The sequence below is a fragment of the Salarias fasciatus genome, chromosome 4 (assembly GCF_902148845.1).
Source record: "Salarias fasciatus chromosome 4, fSalaFa1.1, whole genome shotgun sequence".
Lineage (NCBI taxonomy): Eukaryota > Metazoa > Chordata > Actinopteri > Blenniiformes > Blenniidae > Salarias > Salarias fasciatus.
This window is the reverse complement of record NC_043748.1, coordinates 4,866,287-4,878,449: the sequence shown is the minus strand read 5'-3', so window position 1 is coordinate 4,878,449 and position 12,163 is coordinate 4,866,287. Positions and strand designations below refer to the sequence as shown.

The 12,163-nt window shown below is 40.6% G+C and overlaps 1 protein-coding gene across 1 annotated transcript in view; it reads right to left on the bottom strand.

Moving 5' to 3' along the window:
• The window catches only part of baiap3 (BAI1 associated protein 3), a 35,071-nt gene extending 26,442 nt beyond the window's left edge, over positions 1 to 8,629 (bottom strand). Inside the window, exons 1-2 of the mRNA XM_030090090.1 lie at positions 8,414 to 8,629; positions 48 to 190 (exon numbers count right to left, since the gene is read on the bottom strand). Coding sequence (XP_029945950.1) covers positions 48 to 181 — 134 coding nt within the window. The 5' untranslated portion in view covers positions 182 to 190; positions 8,414 to 8,629. The remainder of the gene's footprint in view (positions 1 to 47; positions 191 to 8,413) is intronic.
• Between the last annotated feature and the right edge of the window lie 3,534 nt (positions 8,630 to 12,163).

Below are 12,163 nucleotides of genomic sequence, written 5' to 3'. Positions count from 1 at the left end.
GCCACAGCTGCATGTGCGAGTCTACATGTGTTCACACAGCGACTCACCTGCGAGGTAAGGGGTCAGGGCAGTGTGTGAGGGGGCTGCCGGCGGTGGGAGGCGGCTCCCTCCGGCTTCTCAGCGACTGGCTCCTCTGCACCTGCCGCAGCACGCTGCTCTTCAGGTCCAACAGTGTCGTCATGATGCCTCACTGGCGGAGAAGAGACAGGAAAGCAAACAGTGAGACACCATCATGGCTCGCTCTCTCTCGCTCTGAGGGAGTCGCACACCAACACAGTCCAAGAAAAGGGGCTCAAAATTGTAAATATGATTTCAGCTGTGGGACTGTTTGCAAAAAAAATAAAGATTAAATCATATGTAAAAATCCAGCAGAGCTTAGCTGCATAAGTTGAATGCAAACGCTGTGTTGTTAAATCAAATTAACATAAAAACCGATCCAGACTGACAATGTTTGATCATGGATATCCTAAGCTGCTCTATACGCTCAGAATGTGTGAGGAAAGTTGTTTAGTCAAAGAGAAACGATGACGCAATGATGTGGAATGGTGCTGTCAGGGGAGGCCGATGAAGCAGAATATCACACAAAACAACAAACACGATCACAAAATAAATGCAGCTCATTTTTAAGTTGATTTGTGCAACAAATGAGCACATTCCTGGTCAAATTGGAAGGAGTTACACAAAGTAGATCTTAGCTGTGTTAGCCCGTTAGCTAATACATCTTAGCTAATACAGCTAATAGTTTACATTTTCATGTGTTTTAAGTGCAGAAAATCATGTATACAGTCTGATAAATTGTATGCTCATGCAAATAAATAGCACTTTTGGTTTATCTATGCTTCATGTAAGGAGTTAACGACAACCACTGTTGTAAACCGACCGTCAAAATGCAACCAAAGCTTTCAGTTTTCATGTGAAAATCATGTAAACGGGGCCTTTGGCACGACTGAATACAGCTGAATACAACCGTTCCTCTGACTTGGACATGTTGACGGAAGAACAACAATTAATATTAGATAGAGAAAATACAAATATAAATATCCCCATTTGTCCATAATTCTGATATCAGACATGAAACAAACCGATAGTAAGGGTGTGAGCTCCGCTGTTGGGTTCATATTTTAATAAATCTGGTTTTAATGAGTCAGTGCTTCAACAAAGCTAAAAACTGCTGGCTTAATTTTAGTTTAGAAATCTGCTGAAAGCTATTAAACAACTGCGCCAGAGGTTCAATAAAACACACACATAATACATTTTTCCTGCACTTGTAATATCATCCAAGCATACTCATCATTAAATCGGCCTTTGTGTTGTATCTCTTGACTTTAAGACTCTATTACATGCATTACCATAACTGAACAATAGATGTTTAAGAGGTGTCAAGTACAAAGGCTGTGTGTTTGACTCAGTAATTGTGGCACGGGCGTATGTGAACCGGTAAGATTTCTTTATTTGTTTTTCTAAATCGTCAGTTAGTGGTACATTTAACAGCCCAATCGGCTCTAGGAGAGTCGAGAATCATATCTGGTTAAACAATCAACAATGTTGACACAAACAGATTTGGTGCTAAACAGAGAATGATCCGCTGAAGCGTCACACCTATAGAAAAGTGGCACATGCTTGATTAACGCCAGATGTGTGAAAGCTGCAAAATACTGGAAGAAGATTCTGCTACATGCAGCCTAATTTACAACTTCCCGTGTTTATCATTATTATTATTATTATCATTATTATCATTATTATTATTATTATTATTATTATTATTATTATTATTATTATTATTATTATTATTATTATTGCAAGATTTTCTGTGTGTAAAAGGTGTTGAAAATCCGCTGAGAGGCTTTTCCTCAGCTGGATCGCAACGACTTTTCTTCGTGGACATTTTTTAATTCCGTCTCCTCTGTGTTGTAGCTCAGACTTTTTGTGACTTTGTGATAGATTGTCCCTCGCAACTTTCTCCACAAACACACCCAACTCATCATTTCTTTGTTCACTCAGCACTTCTGTAGACTGAGCCATAGTGGTTGCAGAAAAATTAACAAAACAGCGATAACGTTTCCAATTGATTGCTCATGTGCAAATAGTCTCGTACACACCAAATTCATCTGATGACTTTAGTTCACGCATAAAGCCCCTCATGATGTTACTCTTGGTAAATCACCTGCAAGACACAGGTTCAAATTTGGTTTTTAGTGCAGCACAGAGAAAAGGATTCTTGGATTATTGTGGCCATAAAATCTAAATGTATCAAAGTGATCCCATGTCTCAGAATGATTGGCACTGTTGCCAGGCGATTCATTGAGCCCGAGGAGGTAATTTTTAGAAACACTTGCCACAAAGTAATTCTCATTTTGGCTTAATGGTGTCTTGTGAGACCTCCTAGCAGTATCGTGCACTGTCACTCTGCTGCAGGAGCGACACGACTGGTGTGATTTTTATATATTTTTTCAAAACAATAATGCTCCTTTATGACCTTTCCACTGGAACTTCACTATATATGTAGTGTCTACCTTTTCATTAAGATTTAATCCCTTTTATCTCAGTACAATATTGGGTGACTATAAATAACTGAACTTCAAAGAGCTGGACACCAAAACCTCACAGGAAAATTACATTTCCTTTAGCGACCGCGTCGTGAAAACATTTCTGATTACAGCAAGACGACTTACAGCCATATGAATTAAGTAAAAAGCACAACAGTCGTCAAACTACAGAGTCATTCATTACATAAACAGCAGCTTGAAGAAGAAAAACTCCTGGATGCTCACACATCTGCCTAGCAACTGGGGAGATAAGTCTCTTTAACGGCGTCCAATCATCTGGTCCCGTGTGTCCAATTTACTCTCTAGTGAGAACGATGTGAACTTGGCTTTAAAGGGGGGGGGGGGGGGGGGGGGGGGGGGGGGGGGGGGGTCTGCGATTCAGGCTCCACCTGGACGGATACAGTGTGAAAAGAGGAACTATACAATGAGGGTGGGAGATCAGGGATGACAGAGGGAGAGTTTGATTGATGGGAGAAGTTGTTTCGGGAGACAGTCGGACAGATTCAGACAGTCGGAGGCTCTTTTTAAGATATTATGGACTTCAAGCCGTTGAGCCCGAGGCTGAGAGAGAAGACACACACACATTACTGATATATGACAGCGAGCTGGGCGTGCTTGTTGACAGATATTTAGAGCTGATGTGCTCCATTTTGCAAAGGACTTTCTTTCTTTTTTTTTTTTTTTTTCCTTCAGATGGCACTGTTGAAGGTTGCTTGCTTTGAATTACAGTACTTACACCAAATGGATCCAAATATTTGCCCGCATGCTTCAGACTTGACTGCGGGAGGAGCATTATGCAAGCGCAGGGAGGCAAACATTCACAATGGAAGTCCCCTCATTGGCTGAGTGCAATCTATTGATCCAGCAGGAAGACATCTGTTATCCACTTGGATCCACACTTCACTGTGTTAGACTTAAGTGTCTGTACTCCTTCTCTATCTCATATCATCAATGTGTCATTTTCAAAGAACTCCACAGAGGATCTCTTGGAAGGATTTCTATAGCGCTGCGCGTGACAGGCATATGTTTGAGCAAAACTATTTTCGGCCAAGGTGCATGGTATGAATGTGCATGCAAAAGTTACCGATGTTAGCAGCAGTCCCCCCTCACTCACGCTGCTGCCCCAGAGTTGGATTGATTCCTGCACGGTTGGTAAATGTCACTGAACACAGAGGATACAGTGGAATTACGCCAAAAACCTGCAGACATAATGACTGACTTCAGAGATCCGTGCTCATCTATATTGCGAAAAAGCGGCAGGGAGGAGTGATCATTGCACTGAAATATAGAATTAGATTTGCTCTCCTGAGCCATGTGATCTGATTTTTTTCGTGGTTTGCAGATATGAATACTGGCACAATGCATTTTCATGTTTTGATGCAATGTGAGCTTGTGATTGCCACTGAAAAAAAACAAGGAAAATACAGGGAAAACTGTGCATCAGTTGATGTTTCGGTTCACATTAACACAGAATTATTTGCAGACTTGCTTTAGATTTGAACATCCATGATGTGAATCTCCTCTTCCTCCACATCCTAACGGTGTTTGGGATGGTTGGGTCTTTGCGTGTTATTGTGCAACAATACTCCAAAGGGTGCCAAGAAAATATCCGCCACACCATCAAGACCGCAGCAGCAGCCTGAAAACATCGATTACAAGGTGGGGCGGATCCATGCTTTCATGATGTTTACACCAAATTCTGACTGTACCATCTGAGCACAAATCAAGACTCATCAGACTGGGCAACGTTTTTCCAAATTTAGCGCTGCTCTATAATCTCCAACCAGTCTGTTCATTCTTCTCTGACTTCTGGCACCAAGGAGGCATTTTGGACCAGAGAGCTGCCGCTGATCACTCCATATTTTCCTCACTTTTTTTGGACCGTCCACTGTGAATCTCAATTCATCAGCAGTTACTTATCCATTCTCATGTTCTCATGCTCGGTTTGATATTGAGCATCTCATCTTTGTTATCATCATTATTATTATTATTACACATTAGATTTGGAAATAAATGTGTTTTCTTGAAATATTTACTTGATAAATTTCAATGTTTAATCATGACTGCTTTTTAAATGGGAGCCGGACCAGAAATATTCCTGTTACACTCAGACACAATCCACCACCATCAAAATAAACTTCTGGACCAAGAGCTTGTATTTCTGCGTATTTGCCTGAAAAACAATGACATTTTTTTTTTGTGTCCTTTAATATTCATGACAGTTTGGCTGCTGCATAAAACTTTTTTCTTATTCTACATATTTAAGTGCTTTTTTTTCAGTTAATTTCAAAAAACCAAGTTTGTTGCACATCCAGGTTATCCCTACAATACCGTGTTTCTTTATTGTTGTTTGCTATATTTCATAACCAATTCATAATAAATTGGAAAATCAGCACAAGAGGTTGAAGTTCACAAAGCAGTGGTCCTAATCAGGGTGTTTTGTTTATATCCTGATGTATTTATGTCCATAGATCTGATGAGAAACCACACAATATTACATTTACGTCCACCCAACAGCAGATCAAAAGGGGTTTTGCACAGAGTCAAGCTCGCAGAGGAATGACTGTCCTTAGTTTCAAGCTGCGCTGCAGCTATATTTGTGTGTTTTTGTCACCCAGGGTGAGCAATTGTTCAATGTTTCATGCTCTATTGACTGACTTCTATTTAGCAGTGTTATTCTCTGTTCATTACATCTTCAAAAGGCCAAGCAGCTTAAAATCCTCCAGGCGAGCTCGCTCAAACCCGCTTTGGCAAACAGGGAGAGCGAAAAAAAACAATATTTTTTTCAACTTCAAATCACGGTGTCACAGGTCGAAAAGCTGCTGGGGCGTCGTATCTTATCCGCGGCGTGCAGGCTAGTCAGCACGGACCGGTGACAGCGAAGAGGCGGCGGCGAGCAGCTGTCTCCCAGGTGAACTCATTTCAATTACGGGAGTGGATCTCTCCCAGCTGGATTTCACTCCGTCTCAGCCGTCAGCCTGTGGTGACAAAACAGGCGGACGTGCCACCGTTGGCGGTGGCGGGGGTGATGGTGGAGAAGGGGGGCAGCTGCCAGGGAAACACTGTCAAAGCCAAGTAAATGCCTTTTCTCGCAATATCGTCGCCGAAGTCATGCCAGGAAAACACTTGCTCACCAGCGTCTCTCTCTCTCTCTCTTGCGAGAGAGACCGACGAGCCCGGCAGCCAAAGGCGACTTGCTGATGGGGATGGAGTGTCTCTATGGTAACAGCAGAGGGAAAGGAGCTGGTAAATACAGGTAAAAAAAAAAAAAGAAAAAAAAAAAGGAATTCTACAAATGCAGGGGAAAAGAGATCCTTTGATGGTATGATGTGTTTGTCCAAACTGCAAACTGCAACTAAATACCCATGCAGCTTACACCGACGAGTGTGACAACACTGCGAGTGGTTGACAGCTGTGAAGGAGACAATAAACATGGCAGAGCAGAGCCCGGACCTCTTTAGTCTCTCCGTGTGTCAGTGCCAATCACAAGTGACAACCAGCAGCTCAAATCTTAAAACAATGCTCCTGCCTCTTCTTCTTTTTTTTTTTTGTGAGTTCTTCTTCTGCATTTGCAGCTTCATGTGTGCACAAGTCGCACCACAACAACAGAGGTAATGAGGGAACGAGGTTTACAAAGTGGCTCATCATTAGCAGTTCTTGCCAGACTCTTCTTTCTGTGGTTTTCTGAACTCATTTTCAACTTTACATGGTTTCACCATCCACATACATCTGTTTAATATACTTTCTTCCCCTCGCATATCCTTAAAATAGGTTGAAAATGCAGTGGATTACAACACATTTTGCTCAAATCAAGCCGATCAAATGCGTTCACTTGGCGTGTCAGAAGTCTAAGCGGATTATCTTATAGTGTTGCAGATGCTACAAGGGACCTTTAGGACAGAATCAAGAGCCTCATCAGTGTTTTTATGGCGCTGGCCCTTTGGGACACAGAGGCTAAATGGATCAAACTGTCAGGTCAGTGTCCAATCTATAACAGTCTTCCTAAAGGAATGACAAAACAGTGTAGTCATCTCAGCAATCCATACAGTATGCACCTTTGGATAACAGAAAATCCATAATTCAGCTCAAAAAAGGACGCACGGCAGATCCAGTTGTCTGTTTCCCACAAGCTCCCACAGTCTGTGTTGTCAAGGCACATGACAAGCACTTTGGCTTGGAAAATTGATTGCCGGAGAAAATCCCAGGAATTGACGGCTGTGAGCTTTTATGAAAAAAAAAAGGCGTCTGCAGCACAGCCGAGCCGAACAAATCACTGCCAGAAAATATGAAACTTAAACAATGGCACTAATCCTTGCTTATTATACCACAGATAATGCGTCCTTTGTCAACCTGAAAACACCCCGGCAGTGAGACTTCTGTCAGAAATAGCAGCGGCTGCGTCTTGATGCGGGGAACCAGAACGCCAACTCCACCGTTCACGCAAAGAGCATCAATCTGCATCTGTGAGAGCGTGTACTACAATGAGACGCTCTGAAGTCACACAGCCAGACTTCTGAATGCAGCATTACAAAAACTTTTCTTTTTTTTTTTTTTGTCACGGCTGCTTGAATGAGAGGAAGCTATTTTCACATCTACTGTGTCACAAAAAGAGGCAATGATTAATTAATGAGTAATGGACTCGTGATGATTAGTGTAAAGTGGGGCCATGACCTGCGTCAGGCGGTTTCATCAGAGTGTGCAAAGGAGAGCTGCGGGGCGCAAATCAAAGATGATTCCTGTAGGATTAAGGTTTTCCCATTGATTGATTTTTGTTTTACCTCTGCACACATATGGACTTATTACCTGTTAGTCTGCAGTTTCACACATCTGATGAATAATGAAACCGGATTCTTTTGTTTTAACCCTTTTAATCAGCAGCACATGTAATTACTGTCAATATAAATAGTACACGTAAATTACAGGCTCTGGGTCGCTGCAGCTGTCACCGGGGGAAACGATACTTGGAGCTGAGGTACCTCTGCGTACGTGTGTGTGTGTGTGTGTGTGTGTGTGTGTGTGTGTGTGTGTGTGTGTGTGTGTGTGTACAAGCTTTACCAAAGCACAATATTAATTTCACAATACAGTTCACAGTATGTCAGCAGGTAAAGGGACTGAATTAGCATTAAGATCAACCTGCTTTAATTTGTATACAAAGAAAATTAAGCACTGCATGTAAACTAAGATCTTTTTTTTTTTCACCAGCTGGATGTATCCCTATATGTGTGAATGTGTGCGTGCGTGCGTGCGTGCGTGCGTGTGTATGTGTGTGTGTGTGTGTGTGTGTGTGTGTGTTGCTGGGTGTGGAAGTGCTTCCAGCTTTGCAGATGTGCAGAGTGACATAATTCCTCTTCATAGCATTTTGAACAACTCAACACAAGAACATATGAAAACAATGAATCAGCTTCCTTATGAGATCCTGCACCTGTCAGAGCGGGAGCCGAAATTGCACATCCATTTCACTGAACTGTGCTTTTCCTTTCTGATGTGTTTGGTCAGACAACTTGAGTCACTGACCACCTTCCAGCATCGACATCTTTATTGTAAACAACAAGGGAACTTCTGCTTTTTTCTTTTTTTTTTTCAATTTGACACACAAATTGTGTGCATTTACATTTTTTTGTTCTTACATAAAGTGAAGATCTGATCATCCTGAAGCTCCATCATGCTGCATCAACACAACTTTAACAATCATCACAAATATTTCAAACCTTTTTTTTTTTTAAGACTATAAGGAACACAAATCAACAGGTGCAAAATAAAATATCCCCCTTAAGCTGAATGACTTACTTCAGCTGATGCACAGTTCATGCTTTATTAATTAGAGATTTGATGTTTACATCACATGAACTGGTAGAAATCCTTCTTACCTGCGTCTCTGGACAGTTTTCCAGTGTGGAATCTTTTTGCTGCTGCGTGTCAGAGTTGCTGAGGCTCAGAGGATGCCGCTGATCCCTGCAGCAGGTCGCCGTCTCCCCTCCGTGGACGCGGACTCGGGCAACTTCTGTGAAAACAACGTTTGGCTATTTTTCTTGTGACAGTCTGAAGACAAAAAGCTCATTTTAGTCTGTGGGAACGCTCAGACTCACGCGCCGCGATGCGCCCCCAAATATGGCCAAAGGAAGAGCGGGGATGCTTCACGGACAGGAAAGACCGTCGGAAATACGGGAACTTTCAGTGCAAGCAAACGCAACTGCAAAAAAATACTTTAAAAGAGAGAGAGAGAGAGAAAAACCTTCTCACTGTAGCATGTGTCACACGTCCCCACTCTATTCTGATTTTTTATGATTTCCTTTCATATATAGGGTTGGAAAATTGGCTGTTAAGGCAATGCAATTTAAAAAAGACTGTTTTGTTTTTGATAAGAATAATTATACAAAACACAGTATACAGCAATGTGTCCATTTTGGAACTCATGTACTGGTTCCATCAAGTCATAAATAAAAGAAACACTTGTTTTCATGGGGTAGACTTATTTTTTTTCAAATAGTTTTTCATTTCACCTCATGTGAAGTCAAGATAATGAACTACACTCACATTAATGTTATTAAAAAATGTGTGAATATTTTACTAATGCATATGTTGGCTGAGATTAACATCATGTAATCAAACAAAAAGTTATGTTTAATAATATTTAAAATTTTGTCCATTCTAATGTCTCAATACCACAAATGTGTCTAAAATGTGAACGACACTTTGGGATGCTTTTGAATAAAATGACTTTGATGGTTTGGACAACAGCAGTTCTAATAGTAACTAAGTACAGTCCAATTGGAGTTGTACTCAACTAAACATTTTTAATACTGTTAACTTTTATGCTATAGCGAGAGCTTTTCTCCCCGTACTTGAGATGAAAAGCGGATTTTTACAGTATGTACCTGAATGCATCATTTGACTGTTGCTGAGGGATGACTCCAAGGAAAAAAAAAGAGAAAGAAATAGAAAAGCTGGTGTGAACTGTCAGTCAAGAGGGATCCACTTACTTTCTTCTTCCTAATTAGCTCCTCTACTGCTTTGACAAAACCTAAACAACTGAACGGGACTTTAATGGGACGCAATTATGTCTCAGACCCAACCACAACCACAGGTTTCTCCTCTGTAGGTCTTAATGTCCAAGAAAATATGAGGCATGCCTTTACACTGTGTCAGCATGAGAAATTATATATAATTCAGGCTATTAAACCTTTTTCCATTAACCTGAAATCCTCTTGGTTCATTGTTTTGACAGCATGGAAGCATTGTCTCCCTGGATGTCCCCAAATCTCAAAACTTGAAGTAATTTTTAATTGATTGCAAGAACTTCCTAGTGCTTTATGACGACCTAAGGAAATAAAAAGCAGGAAAATATCCAGCAAATAATTGTGCATGTATACAGCCTCTGTTTAATCTGTACTGAAATTTGTAGGATTACACGTTTTAATAAAATATTGAATATTCTGACAGTTTATGTGTTTTTCTTTTCATGAAGATTCCTTCTTAAATTAATACTGCTGGGAAAGTCATCCCTCTGAAGCTCCCTCTGCCTCTCAGGAGAGACTCTGAACAGCAATGGACTCGCACTGCAGTGGTGATCAAATACTGTCTAAATGTCACCTCTATTTCATTAGAGATTGGAGATAATCGGACTGAATCATAGTGCTCCACCGAGGAAGGACTCAGACGTGGAAGCCACACATTTGGCACCAGTTTCAAGAGCAAATTTGGTATTTCATTGATGACAAACAAAGTCAGTTATTACTCATAAGCAAGGAGTAGCAGATGAGGATGAGCACGGACGTGGAGGCTGGTGTACTACAGGACACGTCAGGTGTTTTTCTCACTCGTTTGTTTGCTCATTAGGACACATAAGCGGAGGGGGATGTGCTCCAACGCTTTATATAGGCACAGGAACGTTAATTATATACTCGCAGGGGGAAGAGGTGCCTCTCTGTAAGTGCAGAAATTATTTCACACATGGCCATTATGAGGGGAAAAAACGCAGGCAGGCTGTGCTTCACTGCATCAGACCCTCAAAACCACAGCACCAACGGTGTCAGGGCTCCTCTTAATAAGGGCTTTACCAGTCATCAGTCACCTTAAATAATCAATATGAGAATCAATTTTGAAGCATCAGGAACAGCTTTGAGGTTGGGGGGAAAAAAACACAACTCTGTGTTGCAGAAAATGTGCAGCAGATGCTTGATTTAATTTTTTATACCCACTTTATTTGATTTTCTCGATCCTGTGAAGGTCATCGCTGTAATGAAACGCTTGAGTTGTGCAGTATTCAACTTCATTCCTGTGTTGACTTTTTTTGTGTGTCTGCTCATCTGTTGCCTGTGCTTGATTTTTGTATTTTTTAATCGGTCTTGACAGACCGATTCTGTAAAATCCCCGTCAAAGGAGACACAATTGTCTCTTCTAGTTGATCATGAGTGGCTCCAATCGACAGTAATGACTAAGATTTTGAGGCTTGATTTGATGGTGAGAGCAGATCAAAAAGCCTCATCCAAAGCACTATTAGGCGAAAACAAAAAAAAAAGGAGGCCTCTCATAACTGTGATGTGTTTTGACGTTACTTTATAATCTCAGCAAAGTCAAGCATGAAGGCTTTCCCTGTCTTGAGTGATGAGACACATGTGACCTCTTTGCCTTGTTTCCATGGACACATCATTAGAGAACTTGCCCAGCTGCCTGCGACTGCTTGAAGTGTTGTTGGCAAATAACAAGTGAAGGATTTGGTTATTATAACTGATACCAAAGTGAGGACGGAGAACTATTTAGGCATTACATTAATACTGCTGTTACGGCATCCAGGCTAGCATGTTTGGTAGTTTTCAGATATATGTACTTTATCAATCTATACTATTGGATTTACAATCATTTAAAAAAATGCAATGCAAATAATTTCTGCTCCAAAGCAAACAGGTGGCTTCCAACTAATGGATTTTTCTGCTTTTCTTTTCTCGTTTTTTCTCCCACATGCAAAACCAGTAAACAAATAAACCAGGCATTGGTGGTTAAAGTCAGCTGAGATAGCTGCTCCTGAGTTGGATAACACTGTGCCAAAGATGAACGGATTCATAAATTGAATGTGACACATTACCAAACTTTGTAGGTTAAAAGCTAATTGTAAAGAAATGTATTTATTTGTACTAGACATGTCAAGAAATGCACATAGTATGAATATAAACAAAAAAAAAATCAATTTACATACATATAACAGAGATATTCAGCATGTCAAAAAGAGGTAGGAAGAAGTAGATGCTATTTACAGTAATCCTACTCCTCCAATATTCAATAATGGCATCCCATAGACATAAAAGAAGATAATGAGAAAAAAAGGTTGAAAGAATATTACATTTACATACAGAAGTGGAAAAATAATTGATGACCAATCCAGAAGGAAAATAAACTTTTAAGAAGGTTCAACTTAATGTTAAACAAGTGGATACTTAAATCATGATTTGCATTTGTTGTGTAACTGACAAATATGATGCCTAAACCATGAGAAATGCATGTAAATTATGAAAGATGACAGTGACTCTTTAACTTCATAGTGACTGTATCTTCTACATGCTGAACTTAGTTTGAAAGCTTCTTCAGTAAATCAGTGTGTGTACTGTGTGAATGTTCTCACA